The sequence below is a fragment of the Clinocottus analis genome, unplaced genomic scaffold (assembly GCF_023055335.1).
Source record: "Clinocottus analis isolate CAN_PGR_092001 unplaced genomic scaffold, fCliAna1.0.p SCAF_41, whole genome shotgun sequence".
Taxonomy (NCBI): domain Eukaryota; kingdom Metazoa; phylum Chordata; class Actinopteri; order Perciformes; family Cottidae; genus Clinocottus; species Clinocottus analis.
Genome location: NW_027176165.1, coordinates 200,507 through 220,816, shown reverse-complemented (window position 1 = coordinate 220,816; position 20,310 = coordinate 200,507). Strand labels below are relative to the sequence as shown.

Here is a 20,310-nt window from a genome sequence, read left to right as displayed (position 1 = left end):
ACAGAAAGGAAGGATGAGGAGGCAGAGAAAGAGGGACGATGAAGGAGGGATGTAGAGGCAGAGGAGGAGACAGAAAGGAGGGATGAGGAGGAGGAGGGACGATGAAGGAGGGATGTAGAGGCAGAGAAAGAGGGATGATGAAGGAGGGATGAGGAGGCAGAGAAAGAGGGATGATGAAGGAGGGATGAGGAGGCAGAGAAAGAGGGACGATGAAGGAGGGATGAGGAGGCAGAAGAGGAGACAGAAAGGAGGAATGAGGAGGCAGAGGAGGAGACAGAAAGGAGGGATGAGGAGGCAGAGGAGGAGACAGAAAGGAGGGATGAGGAGGCAGAGGAGGAGACAGAAAGGAGGGATGAGGAGGCAGAGGAGGAGACAGAAAGGAGGGATGAGGAGGCAGAGGAGGAGACAGAAAGGAGGGATGAGGAGGCAGAGGAGGAGACAGAAAGGAGGGATGAGGAGGCAGAGGAGGAGACAGAAAGGAGGGATGAGGAGGCAGAGGAGGAGACAGAAAGGAGGGATGAGGAGGCAGATGAGGAGACAGAAAGGAGGGATGAGGAGGCAGAGGAGGAGACAGAAAGGAGGGATGAGGAGGCAGATGAGGAGACAGAAACAGAGGGATGAGGAGTCAGAGGAGGAGACAGAAAGGAGGGATGAGGAGGCAGAGGAGGAGACAGAAAGGAGGGTTGAGGAGGCAGAGGAGGAGACAGAAAGGAGGGATGAGGAGGCAGAGGAGGAGACAGAAAGGAGGGATGAGGAGGCAGAGGAGGAGACAGAAAGGAGGGATGAGGAGGCAGAGGAGGAGACAGAAAGGAGGGATGAGGAGGCAGAGGAGACAGAAAGGAGGGATGAGGAGGCAGAGGAGGAGACAGAAAGGAGGGATGAGGAGGCAGAGGAGGAGACAGAAAGGAGGGATGAGGAGGCAGAGGAGGAGACAGAAAGGAGGGATGAGGAGGCAGAGGAGGAGACAGAAAGGAGGGATGAGGAGGCAGAGGAGGAGACAGAAAGGAGGGATGAGGAGGCAGAGGAGGAGACAGAAAGGAGGGATGAGGAGGCAGAGGAGGAGACAGAAAGGAGGGATGAGGAGGCAGAGGAGGAGACAGAAAGGAGGGATGAGGAGGCAGAGGAGGAGACAGAAAGGAGGGATGAGGAGGCAGAGGAGGAGACAGAAAGGAGGGATGAGGAGGCAGAGGAGGAGACAGAAAGGAGGGATGAGGAGGCAGAGGAGGAGACAGAAAGGAGGGATGAGGAGGCAGATGGAGATGGAGAGGTGACAATGAGCTGGATGATGCCAAATCAAAATGAAGGGTGCTTTCAGAAGAATGTGCTACTTGAGGCAAGCTGCAGGCTGACAAAAGCACTCTCACACACACACACACACACACACACACACACACACACACACACACACACACACACACACACACACACACACACACACACACACACACACAGATATGCATCCTGCCATTTTTCAATCACTAATCTGCGGGTTTCGACCAGAAATGTTGTTTTGAAGTCAACAGAAGCCTCAGACAGACGAACAGCATTAAAACAAAACCACAACTCCAAATAATCACAACAAAACACACGTGGGATTACGACGAGACACAAAATGAACGAGAAACAAACACATTCAACGACAAAGAAAAGAGAGCGAGCAAAGGATCAGCAGAGATGGAACCAGAGAAGAGGAAGTTCATAGTTTAACTAAAGTCAAGAGAGAGAAGCGGAGGATGATGCTCACCTTGACGTCGACCTTTTTGTTGAGCAAGGTCTTCGCTGCTGCAATGAGACACAAACAGAGGAAAGCAGAGTCAGAGGAGGTTACAGATGTAGAAAGGTTCATCCTGGAGCGTCGGTCGTTACTCCAGTGTTGCCTCTCAACCTAAGATTACTTTATTCATTCAGAGGGCCGTTGTTGTGGCCAGAGAAATACAAAATGTACTCCAATGCATCGTTTCCCATCAAGCCATCGTCCCCTCATGGTTGCGAGGAAGCCCAAAACAAAGATGGCTGCCGGGCCTCTGCGAATGAGCCCGAGAGAACGCTGTCGGGCCTTCAGGAGGATCAGACTTCCTGCTCTCTGATGAAGACTGCTGAGGGAGGAGGGTAGGAGAGGAAGAAGGATGCTGCACACACCGTCCCCTGATGAGGGTATTACCCATAATCCCTCTGGTGAAAACACCTGTGGCGAGCGCCAGGTGGAGGCTGTGAGGCGGAGACAGAGCTGTGCTGTCCTGTAAGCTTCAGCTGTGAGCTGAACTCACGCACAGGGCCTGATTGACTTGGGACATACTTTATTTTCAAGCATAGTTAGAGTGAATTGCTCTTTTTTTTGCATAAAAGTGTAAATGATCTTGGTGAAACGTGAGAAACAGACTAGATTTGAACCATAGAAAGGTGGATGAGGTCTGTATGTGTAAGCAACCTCCCGTCTCTCCTCTCATTGGTGCAGAGATGTCAAACTAGAGACAAACAAAAGGTAGTTTAAGTTATACGTTTACACAGTCGAGTCTTTTTCTACACCAGCCGCACATTTCTTATTTTGCTGGTAACAAGATGTTTGCTGGTCAGCAGTGAGTGACGCTTCCAGCCTTCAGATACGGTTGTTTACACAGAAAGAACAATCTGTGAGGAACATCAGCACACAGATGCCACCACCATTCATGACAGCACGTGAACACCACGAGGTTCAGGTCTGAGATCTCCTGACGTCTGTCTTCCACATGAAGAATGAACAGCAGCATGTTATAAAATACCACAGCCTTCCAGATGCTACACTCCTCCCTCTCTTTTACTCCTGGAGACCTCAGCCTTGCTGGGACTTCTTTTTTAAAGGGCTTGAGTGCAATTTCAAGTCTAATCAGATGCGATCACATCAACAGCCAGCCATGTTACATAAAACACTATTTCTGGCGGTCTGGGATTTTTTTTTATCTCTCTCTCTCTCTCTCTGAACACCAGACTTTGCTCCTCTTCGACGGTCTCACTTTGGTTTCCAACAGCGTTCCAGGGACGCCGCATTGCATCTTCAACAGAAGCAGTTCAGATGAACGTTCCCGTGTGAGGCAGTGATTTCTGAGGAGGGACTGAGGTCCGATCCCCAGGAAGTCAAGGTAAAGTCTGGTGGAGCCCTGCACCTGTCCTTTTAAAGAATAAAAGATGAAACATGACATCCTTACAGCTTTCACTTGTGATTAACAAGCAGCCACGTCATGCCGAAGTTTCCTCTCTAACGTTATGATACTGACGTCTGAAGAGAGCTTTGCACATTTAGTCGTGGAGGAAGGAGCGTTGGGAAGCGATAATGAAGCAATTCATGATCCAGAGGGATGTGAGAGTGGCTTGAATGTGCATGGTTTATTGTTATTGTTTATTGTTGTGTTGTTCCTTCTTCCAAAAGGCTGCTCGTCACTGCGAAGAAGAAATGAGGTCAGAAGACGGTGAAGTCGTCTCTCTGATGGCTTTGGCAGAAGAGGAGAGCATGTGAAAGGAGAGGAAGAGGAAGAGGAAGATGAACCCACGGGATCTCTGTGCTCCTTCCAAACACCATTCTTCTGTCAAAGTGGCAAACTAGATCTTATAAAAAAATGTTTTTAATGCCGCGGCTTCCTTGGATTCCGAAAATCTCAGAGGGAAACCTGAAAAATCAAACAGATAGCGTGATTTAAACCGAAGGGGGAGAAGCGAGGGTCACTTCTTACCTTGCCACACATTACACATGAAGCAAGAAGAGATAGAAGCACAGATTAAAACAAAATCACCGCCACGACTTTCCCACAAGATGCACAACCGCAGCAGAGAAGCGAGGATGGGCTTGGATTCACATTCAGAAGATTCAGGGACAGAGACAGCAGACGGTGACGGCTGGATATGCAACCAGCATTTGGAGACCCACTTGGGTGCAAGAGGGTACTTTTTCTACTCATACACTGTTGGATGTTTAGGGCGGATGCAAAAGAATAGGTGAGGTCTAGCGACTGTAGGTGTGTGTACATGAGGTGGAGGCCTGCAGCCTGCAGCATGAGGCTGATCGGGGGAGGCAGCCCACTGTGCATGTTTGATGAGAGCGTTGTGGCGGCTCAGAGAGGACTGAGGAAACAAGGCACTGCCACAACGTCCGTCTCCTTAGATCGATGCGAGACCGGCACGTGGCGCTCTCTTCATTCATGCCTACGGTTCATTTCTGCAAAAGCCGGAATAACAAACAAAGAAACACGGGTTTGCGTGTGTGGTGATGTCTTCTGATCACCGGCGCTCGGCCTTCACGGGTCAAATGTTTGTGGTGCTAAAAGACACCGGAGAAAAACTTACTGACGTCACCGACCAGTCTGTGAAGGAATGTTTGCAAGCTTATTATCCGGTCCATCAGCACTTCCATCCTTCAAATAAACTGAAGGTCTTGTATAATCTGCCACAATAGACTAAGAAAACGCAGCCTTAGCTCAGGGAAGCTGACTGCTGAGGATGCACATGTGTTTTCTCAAGAGGTGGCAAATGAAATAAAAGCTAAAGGCAAGTAAAGATTAGATTTCACTTAATATTGTCCGTGCTTTATGACTGTGAGCAGCATGTGATAGTAGCCTCGCTGAACGGCTGCGTCTCTCACGCATTTTATAATGACCAGAATATTGAAATTCATAATAATATAATTTATATTTAGTTTAGTCAGAATAAGAGTGAGAGGAGTGTATGCTCATTTGTAAATAATAATAACAATCCATGATTAAAAGTCAACTTTGTACGCTTCATCTACAATTTGTGTTGCTACATAAATATATATATATATATATATATATATATATATATATATATATATATATATACACTGTATAGTAGATCGAGGATACATAGTCTGATATCCCCAATGCAAACCATCCAGCCCAGCCTCGAATCTCCCAGAGTTCACTGCGCACCACCGCGTTGCAGCGCGCGCACCACCGCGTTGAAGCGCGCGCACCACCGCGTTGCAGCGCGCTAACCACCGCGTTGCAGCGCGCGCACCACCGCGCTGCAGCGCGTGCACCACCGCGTTGCAGCGCGCGCACCACCGCGTTGAAGCGCGCGCACCACCGCGCTGCAGCGCGTGCACCACCGCGTTGAAGCGCGCGCACCACGGCATTGTAGCGCGTGCACCGGTCCAGCGCCACATGCAGCATTCACCGCAGCTCCGTCCTTAAAAGGGTGAACTTTCCAGTGTCATTGTCAGACAGAGAAAAGAAGGGAGGGGGGAGAAGAGTGTGGAGGCGGAAGTAAGACATGAAAGTATGACGTACAGTGGAAGTGAGCTCTAGAAACCAGAGGAGGCGTCAGTGAAGCGCCAGACTACAAGAGAGTGAATGTAGTGAAATGGAGCGGTGAAAAGTGAGAGCGCTGCGTCTGGAGATGAAGATGATGATGACTACGGGTCAGCGATGGCCACTGAGGACATCAGATCAGATCCCAGACAGGAGGATGAGCTGGTGTGCAGCATGACAGCAGTAGAGCTGCACTGCATCCAAGTCCTTTACGGAGTATGAATGATTCTGAACGGTGTTTTACAATAAATAGCAACTGTCAAGTAAGGTGTGAAATGACAGCTTTATCTACGATGAATACTGTTGAGATTGGACAAATGTTTGTGTTTGGAAAATTATAAAAACAAATAATATGAAATATAACAGCAAAACAAGTCATTTCCTCACAGCTTCCTCTTTTCTGATGTATTTAAGATTGAAAAACTTAATTCACATAAATCCTCATCTTAACCTGTTAAAAACTGTGGAACCAATTCTGTCTCCAGACCTCTTTTCCCTGTGTGTGAGTTGTTGGAGAAACCCCAAATTAATTACAATACTTGTGTTTATTGTATGTATTTGTTCAGCAAAGTCTTGGGAAAAAAATGTATATCTGCAAGAAAATCACTTTTAAAGGATATTTTGATCATAACTATGAACATCCAGCATGATATGAGCCAGATTCTCCCAAAAAAGCCTCCTGGAGCGTCAATAAGACACCTTTATGGAAAGATTAGGACCTAAAGAATCAGAATCTGCAACAACAATCACAACAAAACAAAGTCTTGTCCTGTTAGGAAGAAGTTTCAGTCAAGAAACTGGTTAAAAAATGGAAAAATTATGTATTTTATGCCAAGAAATAGTCTGAATGGGGCATGCTGGGACTTAAAATTGGCGCTGAAGGATTTCCACTCACGGTTTCCAAAAGGTTAACTGAAGACTAAACGCATTTGAAACTTGTTAAAATATCCAACGGTTGCATAAAAGCCGTGAGAGTGAGATGGAAACAGCCAACATGCTGAGATGGTGAGAGTCGTTGTGAGTGACGTGGTCAGCCATCATGCTCTGAGCTCCCATGCTGAGGGAGGAGAGAGGGGAAATAGAAGAAGAAGAAGAAGAAGAAGGGAGAGGGAGGAGCGGCATGCTCCGGGCGAGCCGCCACGCTACCTTGTTCCACCAGCCCGGTGCCGGCGGCTGCAGCCGCTGCCGCCGCCGCTGCAGTGATAGAGGCTGGAGTGGCGGTCTGTCTGCTGCCCACTGTAGGGAGGAGACCAGCCGGCCGCGCATGGAGAAAGAGTGACAGGAGGGCCAGGAGAAGAGGTGGTGCAGGTGGTGCAGGTGGTGCAGCGTGGTGCAGCGTCGGGGGAGAGAAAGAGAAAAAAAGTGACGGCGGAGACAAACAGGCCTCATTAGATTTTAAAGAAGAGGGAGAAGAAGAAGGATTCATCCATACACACAAACAACCAACATTACGCTGCCACACAACAAAACCTGCCAGAGAAACACGTCAGGGAGAGACAACAACAACAACAACAACAACAACAACAACAACAACTCAACTTCCATCTGGGAAGCTCGGACGCGTCCGTTTCGTCCAAACTTGGGCAGAAGTTAGTCAGCGTGCGTAGTTGCAGCGCTCATTGACCTTAGAAACTGTGAGCGACATGAATTTATAACCGCTGTTTTATTTATAATCGGAGGTGAGCTGTATTGTCATGTAAACACACACTGGTGGCTCCACTGAGGACGTACACCGCAGGGAAGGTACACAACTCTTCAACAAAAGCTCTTTGTCAGCGCTGATGTGTAAAGTTCATATAATATATGATGAGAACATAGCGAGCTGCAGTGTAAAGCTTCATGAGGTGATGTCATCATGGGCGGATGATGACATCACCCCTCCGTCAACAAGATACACAGACTTTATAGTTGTTTAGCTTCTTTGTTGTTTTTTTGTGTCCCTTTGTCGTCATTATGTGGCTGTTCATGTACACTGGTTAAGGTTGTTTGTGTAGTTTTGGTCTGTTTGCTGTCGTTCTGCATGTTGTTATAGTCGTTTTGTGTCTCTTTTTGGTCATTTTGAGTCTTTCTGTAGTTTCTTTGTGTCTCTTTGAAGTTGTTTTGTATCTCTTTTGAAGTTGTTTTGTGTCTCTTTGAAGTTGTTTTGTGTCTCTTTTGAAGTTGTTTTGAGTCTCTTTGAAGTTGTTTCGTGTCTCTTTTCGATCAATTTGAGTCTCTTTGAAGTTGTTTTGTGTCTCTTTTCGATCAATTTGAGTCTCTTTGAAGTTGTTTTGTGTCTCTTTTGAAGTTGTTTCGTGCCCCTTTTGGTCATTTTGAGTCTCTTTGAAGTTGTTTCGTGTCTCTTTTCGATCAATTTGAGTCTCTTTGAAGTTGTTTTGTGTCTCTTTTGAAGTTGTTTCGTGCCCCTTTTGGTCATTTTGAGTCTCTTTGAAGTTGTTTTGTGTCTCTTTGAAGTTGCTTTGTGTCTCTTTGAAGTCATTCTGTGTTTTCGTTCGGCCCTGTTTCATCTTCAGCGTCATTAACTTTGTGGTCTCTTTAATGTCTCGATGTTTTGCATTCTTTTGTAGTCATTATGTGTCTCTTCATAGTTGCTATGTGTCTGTATATGTACAAATGTTTGAGACCTTTGTGTCTCTTTGTTGCTGTTTTGTGTCTCTTTGTGGTCATTTGGAGTCTCTTTGAGTGACATTTCATATGTAAATGTCAGGGAGTTATCATGGAGGACTGTTTTCAGAGAGGTGGAAAGAGCGCGAGGAGGAAACGGAGTCGAAGAAGGTGACACAGCAGAGCTGTAAGTGAATATTTAGTGGGCGTTCGAACCATTTCCCATTTCAAAGCGTAGCTGCCGTGAGTCATGTTGACTGAAGCAGTGAGCACTAACATCATCACTCACATCCATGGATGCAAAATACACAAATACTGTCCATGAACACAGCATCAGAGGTTGTGATTTCCCTTAAACGAAGTGTTCAAGTTCAACTTTAGAACTGCTCTGATTTCCTCCCGACAAGCTGTTACCATGATTTTAACCATGACTCATATGAGCTTCATCACATCCTGGCTGCACGATAAGCGCTCTCCACACACTTCCTGACATCTCGTTGCATCCTAAATAGAAACGAATCATTGCACTGACAGTGCTGAAAATGCCTCATAATGTTGAAATGTATTCTTCTTTTGTGGAGAAGTTCTGGCATCTTTGTCTCCCACTGTGTATATATTAAATTAGGGAAAAAGAAAGAGGTCCGGACAGAAAACAATGTGTGAAATCATGTCCAGCCAGACATCAGAAGGAAGTGACTGGTGTGAAAATGGTACAAGTCAAGTTGTAGGTGAAGTTTTGCATGTTCCTCAGAAACAAGACGCTTGTATTCAACACATATTTTAGTCTCTCTGTGTGTTTAAGTCTTCCAATATAGCAATACAAGTAACGTGCAGACAACACAGTCCCTACATCGTGCATGCGTACGTACACTTTACACTGAGTGGTGTTTTACTGATATGAATGACAGATTTACAGTCATGACGGAAACAACAATTACTTTCAGGAAACACTTACCAGAGAAATTTCGAGAGACCAGCATGGTGGTAAGAATGGCCCCCTGCAAGACAACACACACCACGTTCAATCTACAGCACTCAAACCAGTAATGTCACCTTCTCTTTCCTCAGAAATATAAAACATCTGACGAATGCACCACAGAAGTGATTCCACCAATATCCAGACAATCAAAACGATCAAAACGACGATTAAAGACTCAACTTTCATCAAGATAAAACGAGAGAGAGAGAGAGAGAGAGAGAGAGAGAGAGAGAGAGAGAGAGAGAGAGAGAGAGAGAGAGAGAGAGAGAGAGAGAGCTAATCTTGACACTCTTTTCTCTTGGGTTTGTCTGTAAAATAATGCAGTAACACGATCAGCGGGTGACTTCTCTTACAGACATGTTAATAAAATGGGTTAACGATTCCCTGAGAACTTTGCTTCCTCTAAGCTCTGATGAATTAACCGATAATTAATACGCAATCCATTTCTAAACGTGAGGAGCCGTTGTTCATGCTGGTGGCACGCTGGTGGACTGCTCCACCTGCTTCTCCTGCTTCACTTGCTTCTCCTGCTTCACCTGCTCCACCTGCTCCACCTGCTCCACCTGCTTCTCCTGCTTCTCCTGCTCCACCTGGTTCTCCTGCTCCACCTGCTTCTCCTGCTTCTCCTGCTTCACCTGCTTCTCCTGCTCCACCTGCTCCACCTGCTCCACCTGCTCCACCTGCTCCACCTGCTTCTTCTGCTCCTCCTGCTCGACCTGCTCCACCTGCTCCACCTGCTCCACCTGCTCCACCTGCTTCACCTGCTCCACCTGCTCCACCTGCTTCACCTGCTTCACCTGCTCCACCTGCTCCTCCTGCTTCACCTGCTCCTCCTGCTTCTCCTGCTTCACCTGCTTCTCCTGCTCCACCTGCTTCTCCTGCTTCTCCTGCTTCACCTGCTTCTCCTGCTTCACCTGCTCCACCTGCTCCTCCTGCTTCACCTGCTTCACCTGCTTCCCCTGCTCGACCTGCTTCTTCTGCTCCTCCTGCTCCTCCTGCTCCTCCTGCTCCTCCTGCTTCACCTGCTCCACTTGCTTCTCCTGCTTCACCTGCTTTTCCTGCTTCTCCTGCTCCTCATGCTTCTCCTGCTCCACCTTCTTCTGCTTCTTCTGCTTCTCCTGCTTCCCCGCTTCTCCTGCTCCTCCTCCTTCTCCTGCTTCACTTGCTCCTCATGCTTCTCCTGCTCCTCCTGCTTCTCCTGCTTCTCCTGCTCCTCCTGCTTCTCCTGCTTCACCTGCTTCACTTGCTCCTCATGCTTCTCCTGCTCCACCTGCTTCTCCTGCTCCTCTTGCTCCTCCTGCTTCACCTGCTTCTGCTTCTCCTGCTCCTCCTGCTTCACCTGCTTCTGCTTCTGCTTCTCCTGCTTCTCCTGCTTCACCTTCTCCTGCTTCTCCTGCTTCACCTCCAACACTGGCCCACAGCAGCGGCTTGGCGGCGGCATGCACGCAGCCTCAGCAGTAAAGAAGAGAAAGCATGCATGCAGGACGAGTCTGGATCAAACATGTGACCTCAGCAGCAGTCGTGAGCGGAAGTCGTCTCCCTGAAACAATCTTTATGTTCTCCAACGTGCTCTAGGGCTGCAGTTTACAGGTCACCAACACAATTGAACAGAATAGTTCAAGTTGATTGCGGTTGCGTCTGAGCGGCAGAGGAAGGCGTGGGAGCAGCCGCACACAGACCTTGAGTTTCCTCCTGGCATTGAATTTCTTCAGGCACTCCACAGTCTCCTGCCTGTGCATCATGGAGGCCACTGTGGACCGTTGCTGGGGGAGAGAACGACACAAAGAGGACGAACGGGGAAGAAAACCACAAGAAGACATCAGTTCATTCATTTAAAAACGTTGTGTTTGTGGTGATCAGACCACTTGTCCGTGAGAGTGAGGGGCCGATCACAGCAGACGCCACTTTTAAAAACGCAGACGCTTCAAAGACGCACGACAAAAAAACGGCCGGGCAAAACATCCCGCTGCGCCTGTGGAGCGCAGCCTGCAACTTCATTTACTAAACACATTCAAGCAGACGCCGCGCTCTCGCCCTTGCTGAGTTGTGGGATGAGGAGGAGGAAAAAGTCCCAAAAAAGCAGAGTTTTTGGGTTCACGATATTTTAAAAAATAATAAAAAATGAAAGGAAAGAGTACGGCGAATGCCACCATCTATTCTGTGAGTTGTGTCTGGATGAGGAGAGCTGTCAGTTGGACTTTGTTTCCATCTAGAATCATAAAGCTCTACATAATTAAATATCGCTAATATTAGCGCCCCGTCGGAGGTTTCCATTTTCTTTTGAATTCCCCGCTGTTCACACCACAAGACAGGAAGGAGTAAAGCCCGCCTCTCGCTTGATCCCATTGGCTGCCTTGGCCGAGCGTGACAGTGATGAGCTGAGCGACTCCGCGCTTAAAAATTGAGAATATTTTAACTTTTAAACGCGCTATAAAAACGCGCCGCGCAGCGTTTAAAAGGCGCATGAAAGGCCGTACGAGAGGAACACGATAGTTTAGCTACGTTGCGTTTTGGAGAGTCGCGTCTGGTGGGATCGGCCCTTTAGAAATGTTTTCTCTGCGCGCAGCAGCAGCTTGTCTCCAGTAGGGGGCACTTACGCAGACCCACGGGTGCTTGAGGGCCTCCTGGGCAGTGATCCTCTTGGCTGGGTTGATGGTCAGCATCTGGTTGATCAGGTTTTTGGCCTCCGGGGTGACTGTGTCCCACTCTGGAGACGGGAACTGAAGGGACAAACAAAACGTCTTGACACCCAGCGTCGAGATAAAACGATCAGTAGATGAACATGTCGACATGTGAAGAGAGGGAGGGACTCTCAAAGGACAGGTAGCGGGTCAGGTAGGAACCCAGGAGGCCACCATCATCACTGGGAGTGTTGCTCAACAACATCAGAGGGACCAGCACCGCCCCGAGCAACTTGTTAAGTTATGTTGAGGCATACATGTCGAGGTCTGAGTCCGATGAGCCCCGGATCCCTGCCAGGGAACAGACTCACTCCCTCTCCCTCTCTACCTTTCCCTCTCTACCTTTCCCTCTCTTTCTCTCTCTCTCTCTCTATTTGGCATGGACCTGAATGTGATCTGAGGTGAGGCTCCTCTCTTGCACCCCCTGAAATATGAATGAGGTGACTGCGTTACGTAACCGCTGCCAGAGAGGAAGCAGGGCGGCGGGAGGAGAAGGGGGAGGGACTACAGCAGGGGGGAGGAGAGAGAGAGAGAGAGAGAGAGAGAGAGAGAGAGAGAGAGAGAGAGAGAGAGAGAGAGAGAGAGAGAGGGAGAGAGAGAGGGAGAGAGAGAGAGAGACTCACGTCGTACGCCCCGGCCTTGATCTGCTGGTACAGCTTGTGCTGGTCCTCGTCCCAGAAAGGAGGGTAACCCACCAGCAGGATGTAGAGGATCACCCCTGAGACACACACACACACACACACACACACACACACACACACGCACACACACACACACACACACACACACACAGGCACACACAATGTGTTAGAAAATGTCCTTCAGTGTGTTGGTTTCTGTGTGTGTGTGTTTGTGTAGCTATCTAGGAAATGCCATGTGTGTGTGTGTGGTTAGTGTGTGATAAGTGTGTCTCTCTGCACAACTCACCGCAGGCCCAGATGTCCACAGGTTTGCCATATGCCTCCTTCCTCAGCACCTCAGGGGACAGGTACCCCGGTGTGCCAGCGAATCCTGCAGAAAACACACACACACACACACACAGTTGAGTGATTGACATGCTCAAGGTAACAGATTGTGTATCTGTCACCCTCGAATCAGCTGAGATAATCTCCTGAAAGCTAAAACCTATTCATCCACACACTGTGCACTGAGATCCTCAAGACAGATCTGAGGCTTTACGGTCAGGTGCTCGTGAAGGAAAGGACGCAGAGTCCACCGCTGCTGGGGAAGAGATGCAGGTGAGATGTGACTCATCTGAGACTAACTCACCGTTTCCATCGCAAATTTATCTCAACGTAGCTAAAAAAACCCTCGTACTGTTCTGGGCCTTGTGATCAGAGTTGTAAATCCCCGATAACAACAACAAACCAGGAGGAGGGAACATGGATCAAAACCGGTTCAGCGTCTATCAGACGCAACACTTCAGTGACTATACAACAAGCTGGGCCACTTTGTTGTCAAAGGAGGACAACCGTGGTGTGCAACACACACTCGGTGGCAGCAGCACGTCGTCTGGGCTCGACATCTCCACACCTCCTCTTCCAGGATCACAACCCTTGCGTCTCTGCTCCTTCACCAAGCATCTCGCCACTGACAGTGACCCTGGCTGTGGATGTACCGGCCCCTCAGTGTGCGTGCTGTACCTACCGAACCAGGCCTGCTGATCCCCCTGCACCTCGATGGCCAAGCCGAAGTCGGCCAGCTTCACCGCGGCGTTCTTACATTTGCTCGCGAGCAGCAGGTTCTCTGGCTGAAGTGGGTGAAGGGGAGAGAAATGAGGTTAGCGGACATTTTGAGCTGAAGGACGGGGGTGCAACGTCACAGTGTTGGGGGGTTCAGATGAACACTCCCCTCGGCACTGCACTCAGCACACACACACGACACAGACACACACAGACATTGATGTCATTTGCATAACTTGGGCTGGACGCAATAAAGGTCCAATAACTTTGTGGACTAACTTTCACGCTACTCTAAAGTTGTTTGTGTCAACCTCGTGAGCCTGCAGTGCTCTTCTGGTCTACAGGCTCCGTCTCTGTGGCCCAGATAATGCAGTCAGCCTCATTATTCTCTGTCAGTGGAGGGCTCTAATAATGGGCTGCTATCCCCACTGGCCCTCGCTCTCTCATCGAGTCTCTCCACAGCTCTCGACTCTCGTTTAATCCTCGCCTCTTGAACGACAAACAAAGCTCCGTTGAGAAATATTAACGCGGTTTTTTGAGGCGTCAAACTTCTTTAAAAGTGAAAACCAAGAGACCAAAGAACTTTTTTCCACAGATGGAGCGCGATCAGGAATAAAAAGCAAATGATTTCCACCCAACAATTCTACTGTCACTTTCACTGGATAAAATGTCAAATGTGAAATGTATTTGGTCTTTAGTCTTGAAAATACTAGCTCTAGCCTCTCTCAGCCTGAACTGCAGCTCTTTGGCTCGGCCCAGTTGAGGTTGAACTCTCCCGCTTGAAGCATTGCTGCCTTCAGATCCGCTGCACTTATCCTGATCCTACATATCCGCTGTATGTGCTGCTTGTCAGAGCGAGCAGAGGTCCAAAGCCTTCCTTGGATTCCTGTTTCCTGTGAAGTCGTTCCCTGAAACGCTGTCAGTGAGCAGCATCACGTGCTCCTGCAGCGGCAACAGGACATGGTGTTCAGGCTGCCGTTCTGTCCTGCAGCAGTCGGTGTCTTTGCACGCGCTTTGCCTTCCTCCCTCCGCTCCCTCCTTTCATTTAGAAGCAACAGAATACTGTTTACTTAAAGTGCAGATACTTAAAAGTGCGCTTTTATAGTCTCTGAGCCTGTAAAGTGAAAGAGAAGGAACTGAGAAAGACGGAGCGAGCGATGAACCGGTAATCCTCAGGCGCCTCGTGTCGGCATATTCTCCCGGCTCCACCGCTCGGTTACGCTTTACTCTTTTGTAAATGAAGAGAGTTAGAAGTCGCCAACACTGCGGCAGGAAGATAATCCCTGAAAAACGGATGTGGGTGGAAATTCTTATGAAGCGTGCACAACATCTAGGCCACATGTTGCAACAAAGCAGCAACGCCATCACTTTTTAATAAAGAAAATGCTCCGTCTCTTCAGCACACTGAGACATGCACACACAGCTGAGCACCATGACCAGCCGCTGTGTCTGAGAGAGAGAGAGAGAGAGAGAGAGAGAGAGAGAGAGAGAGAGAGAGAGAGAGAGAGAGAGAGAGAGAGAGAGAGGGAGAGAGAGAGAGAGAGGCACTGGAGGTGCTGTTCCAAATTTAATTGACATTGAAGAAATGACGAAAAGTTTCAAAACGTATAATTTAGATAATAAACCCGTCCAATCAAAGAAGAAGTAAAGCTTGTGTTACAGACATGTTTCATATTGATTGACTATCAATGAATCCAGATTCTGCTCTTCATGCTGGCATATAATCTGAAGGGCAGTGTGCGCTTTGCACTAATTTCTGAGATGACATAAAAAACAATCTGTTAATTGCAGCACACTATGAACAATAAAGTGCTGGCACACTTTTAGGTTGACACTCATGTGCTCGAGCCTGACGTCTAATTCGAGGGCTCTTGTCACCCAGGCTGTCCTCAGTCGTCACACCGTGACCTATTGCACCAAATGCTCTCCGCTGCTCGGGTGTGAAACCAGATCGGCGTGTCGGCTAAATAAAGAAATAGCCACAACAGTTCTGATAAACACAACACGCCTTCGCAGGAATGCCGGGACGGACGTTTGCACAGAAGAGGGTCTCACTGGAGCACACGAGCATCGTGCAACACAAGACGTGACACACGAGCATGCACACACCAAACACACAGTTTGGCTTGCTGAGCAAAACTCAAACTCAGTCAAAGAAAAACCGTAACAACTTGAAATGAACCGTTTGACGTGCGTCTACAAAATCTGAGGAGCAATCCCACAATTCAAACTTGTTGTTGAATAGAAACTGGCTTTTGGTTTCCATCCCGAGAAAAAGAGCAGCCAGTCTGCACAAATGTCCCAAGACTAAAGTCAATCCATGGCAGTGTACAGAACAGTAGCTGTCGCATTTGAAGGACTGAGGGTCATAAATTGATCCAAAAAGGCGATAAAACCCCAGAGGGCGCCTCGTAATCAATAGCGGACACATTTCTCTGACGAGCGAATGACCCGCAGGTCAGATTACGTTTCCTCTCGGCTCGTCTGAGACGGATCCATCGACAAACGGACCGGCTGCGCGCTGACAAGGTCCCGCTCCAAAAAGGCAGCAGCATTACTCAGGCAGCCGGACCGCGCTGGAAGCTTAAACCTCCACGGACCCCCGGGGGGAAGTGCTGTTCACACAACAGGAAGAGAAGCTGAGCGCACAGAGCCGGAGGCTGCAAATCGTCCGTTTGTAGCCAGAGAAAGGTCGGCAGGTGTTGCTCCACACCAAAGCTGGAGGGATGTTGCTGCCGTGAGAGCAGAAAGGAGCTCTGGGAGCATTTAACTACTTTCTTACTGCACAGCCAACTGTTGTGTGAGGGCTTACATTGTGCTGTACAGCGGTAGTAAGAAGGCATTTGTATTCACACCAGCATTCATGAGGAATTAGATGATTCAACCCTCTCTAATTACTGCGGGATTGCAAGTGACAGGATGTCCACAAACAGTTTCTCTTTGACACGTCAGACGTACACCAACTGCACAAATAACCCACAACCCCCACCCCTCCCTTACACAAATATTTAAACACACTCAAGGGAGAGATAGACGACCCCATCACTCACCTTCAGGTCCCGGTGCACCACGCCCATTTGATGGCAGTGAAGCACCGCCTCCAGGATCTGCTGGATGCAATGACTGCATGCAAACACCAGGGGAGGAAGGGGGGGGGGCATGTTAGTCTGAGCAGCGCTACACAATCCGTGCACAGGCCAGGGTTGTAGAGGGGAGGTTTGAGGAGGGGGGGGGGGGGTGACCCACAGCTGAGAGCACACCCGAGTACTTCTCCATAATAAAAGTGATTAATCTCCATGGATTACCAATAGTTTTACATGACGTGTATCATAATCAATGACGCGTATCGGTGTGTGGAGATCTCCACGAGGACATTTACATTTAAAATGGCCACCGAGGGACTAAAGGGGGTCAACACTACAGTGCAGCAGACGCCATCAATGACCTCCAGCAGGGAGGTTTGAGGGGTCGGGCTTGAAAGGGCTTGAACGAGCTTGAAAGGGCTTGAAAGAGCTTGAAAGGACTTGAAAGGGCTTGAAAGGGCTGTGGCTGCTCCGCAACAGAAGACTGCTTCTGATTCACTTTGCTCTACAAAAATAAAAAGATCTTCTTAGATACTCTATCCTTCGTAGATGAGCACGCACATGGACGCGCTCATCTAAAACACGTCTTACAGCTGACCTGCGGCTGGAATACATCCCCCTCCCTGAGTTTAACCCTCCGGCCTCGGCGCTGAAAGAGGGGTGTGAGAATGTGGCTGGCCATTAGAGGGGGGGGGGGGGGGTGTTGATGAAGGAGGTGAGGGAAGGAGTGAGTCATTGTGCAATTAATAACATTTAAAAGATGTGTCTGGGATCAACGCCATGACTACTGTCAGCCGAGCACGAGCTGTCATTCTGATGTCCGTTCGCTAAAATAAGAAACATGGAGGGAAGCTCGAGTCAACGACACGGACACCTGTGTGGAGGGTTCATGAGCATTGAGACAGCTGTGGGATGATGGAGACACACACACACACACCAACACAAGCACCTGTGCTACCTGTGCGCTGTTTGTGTGTGTGTGTGGATTAAAGCTTGACTGTGTGCTTCCTGTGCACTGACCGGCCACAGTTTTTGATGGAAACGATCTTTTAGACGAGAGTTGGCACAAAGCTTCTCACTGAACGGGCTCTTGGTTCAGTCATAAGAGATGCAATCCACTTCTGGGGCTGGATTATTGGAATCAGGCCAATCAAATACACACAAAGAGGTGCGTTACACAATACTGTGCAGCGTACATTTCTGATGTTTAACGGCCGATGGTTGCACTGAAGGACGGAGTGACTGACGCCGCGTCTGAAGCGGTGAAATCCTTCCTGGTGGGAGAATGAAGCGCCGCGCGGTGTTTGGGTGTCTGATGAGCCTTTAATCTCATGGATTAATTCCTCGTTTTTGATATCCTGGATCGCATTTCACCGTCTCACCTGTGCCACCATGGACACACACAGGCCCAGTGGAGAGCAGACAATCTGCAGAGAGCAGCTGAATGAAGGTTTTATCACGGAAAAACACGCTCTCTTGCTTTTGATCTTTCCGCCTACACTCATGGAAATGATGTTGAACGCATCTGTTCTCTGGTGTAATCTGCCGTTTGTAGAACTAGATGAGAACCAAAGTATATAAAAGTGTATGATATTGATATGAATATATATGTTTTATCACAAGATTACAAAGAGCAATCGGTACACTAGAAGCCAAACAATTGGGCGAGAGAGAGAGAGAGAGAGAGAGAGAGAGAGAGAGAGAGAGAGAGAGAGAGAGAGAGAGAGAGAGAGGACTGGCATGGCCGTAAAGTTCAGAGCTATAAATTAAAATCCTGTGTCTCGTTCCTAAAGGTCTCCCAATGAATAAATACTAGGGAGGTCACATCCACAGCCCAATGCTAAGAGCTGTGTGTGTGTGTGTGTGTGTGTGTGTGTGTGTGTGTGTGTGTGTGTGTGTGTGTGTGTGTGTGTGTGTGTGAGCATGCGGCAAAAAGGACTTCCACCTATGAAATGTTTGCTGTGGTCTTGTGCAGCGTCAGCTGTTGAGCTGTGTGACCCGCAGGACCCTGAGCATGTGTGTGTGTGTGTGTGTGTGTGTGTGTTCATGGCTGATGGGTGGAGGTCATAGGTCAGTGAGCAGTTAGCGGAGGCCTCGCTGGATATCACACTCAATTCTTTCTGATCCGTTCTGTGGCGTTCGCCCTTTGTTTTAACTCTGCCGTACACGTTGTGTACCAGCAGTGTGTTTGTGTACACGCGATTACACTGAAGTACTGGAAGTAAATGGTTTGCACACTACTTCCTAAACACATCGCCAAAACCGGACTGTTGGGAAGGGTTTTAAATGAGGTTTTATAAAGATATGAAGGTGAGTTGGATTGTACGGTGAGTTTGTAGAGCGATGCTTTGATACAGTTTCACTCTTCTTCGTTCCCAGAGAGAAACAAAGAAACATACAAGAGGAATCCTCAAGAACACAAAGTAACATGAGGTGAATGACACACAAATGCACAAATGGTGCTTTGTGGGGGAGGTTTCTTCAAAGCAACACAACTACTCTGACACACTTAAGACACATTTGCTCCTTGTTTCTAATTGGATTTGCCTAATTATAAATATATTTCCACCCTTTGTGCATCAAAAGGTGGAAGGCTCATTACGTGTTGTCGTAGCTGCAGATGAGCACTAATTATCTCCCATATAATATGCTAATAAATACCTGCTGGCTCAAAGTAAAGCATTTAATGTGCTGCAGAAACAATCAAAGCGGCGGCTTAATGATGTTCTGTAATCAAAGTAATACGATAATAATCATCATATGGCCGGCAGAAACGAGCATTTAAGCTGTTTAATGAAAGGTAGGAAAGGCCTTGTCCTCTTGATGACGCTGCGGTTTGGCTCTGAAGCGTTTCAGTGATGAAGGTAAAAGCATCTCGCAAAAGACGCTGGTGAGAATATTCATTTAAAAAACCTTTATTTTAAACGCAGCGCAGTTCTTTTGTCCTGTTTTTCTTGCAGCTGAATATCTTTGAGCACAATAAAGACGTACTCGATGTTGAATGAGACTTGAAAATACACAAAACATGACTGACGGCTAGAGAGACGGGAGGAGGAAGAGGAGGAGGAGAAATCAATGAAGATCAGAATAAATACAACTGTGGCTTCTGTGTAAACGCTGGAGATCTGTTTGTCTGTCGAAGGTCCTGTGTGTGTGTGTGTGTGTGTGTGTGTGTGTGTGTGTGTGTGTGTGTGTGTGTGTGTGTGTGTGTGTGTGTGTGTGTGTGTGTGTGTGTGTGTGTGTGTGCAAGGCTCATTAACGTATTGATCCGGTCAGTCAGTGCAACAGGAGTTTTACTGTGTAGATTTTGTCAGATGGTTGTAGAGAGAGCGTTGGGGGGCAGATGGAGCAGATGGAGGCAGACAGGTGCTCCTCCAGGTAAACAGGAACAATACCATCAAACAAAGAAGCAAAAAGGAAACATGAGCAAACCCAGAGACACGCCGGAGAGACGGATATCAGACCAGCGACTGACGACACGAGCAGACGAGACGGAGGAGGGAGGGAGGGAGGGAGGAGGAAAGGAAGCAGCGGGGATGCAGAGGCTCCTCATCAGGTACTAACCTTCAGGTCCCTGTGCACTATGTCATGTTGGTGAATGTGATGGACACTTTCTAGAATCTGATGGATACAGTGACTGTGAAGACAAAACAGAGAGAGGAGGGACGGTGGGGGTGGAGCGAGGGAGAGAGGAAGGTGGGGACATGGAAGGGGAGAGGGGTGAAGGAGAGGAAAGAGGATGCAGAGTGAACAGAGTGACGGGGCCACAGCGAGAGGAACGAGGCCAAAGTTAAGGAGGAGAGAGTGGAAGGTTAGATGAGAGGAGAAGTGACATGTCAGAAGAAATGGAGAGGAGGAGGAGGAGGAGGAGGAGGAGGAGGAGGAGGAGGAGGAGGAGAAAGAGTGGGCGGACGATGCAGATAAAGATGTTGGAAGGGGAGGGTGGGTGGATGCAGGTGGAGGAGACAAAAAACGTTTCGTTTT

The 20,310-nt window shown here is 48.3% G+C and overlaps 1 protein-coding gene across 13 annotated transcripts in view; it reads right to left on the bottom strand.

Annotated features, from left to right (window-relative positions):
• The window catches only part of camk2b1 (calcium/calmodulin-dependent protein kinase (CaM kinase) II beta 1), a 61,739-nt gene that overhangs the window by 24,185 nt on the left and 17,244 nt on the right, over positions 1-20,310 (bottom strand). For 4 of the 13 annotated variants that reach the window (XM_068598868.1, XM_068598876.1, XM_068598869.1 and 1 more), the window contains exons 6-13: positions 19,891-19,963; positions 13,209-13,311; positions 12,489-12,572; positions 12,185-12,279; positions 11,478-11,600; positions 10,560-10,643; positions 8,857-8,899; positions 1,745-1,782 (exon numbers count right to left, since the gene is read on the bottom strand). In XM_068598868.1, coding sequence (XP_068454969.1) covers positions 1,745-1,782; positions 8,857-8,899; positions 10,560-10,643; positions 11,478-11,600; positions 12,185-12,279; positions 12,489-12,572; positions 13,209-13,311; positions 19,891-19,963 — 643 coding nt within the window. Of the gene's footprint in view, positions 1-1,744; positions 1,783-6,443; positions 6,534-8,856; positions 8,900-10,559; positions 10,644-11,477; positions 11,601-12,184; positions 12,280-12,488; positions 12,573-13,208; positions 13,312-16,293; positions 16,367-19,890; positions 19,964-20,310 lie in introns of those variants that run through there. The other 9 variants (XM_068598880.1, XM_068598871.1, XM_068598873.1 and 6 more) reach the window with 5 other exon arrangements.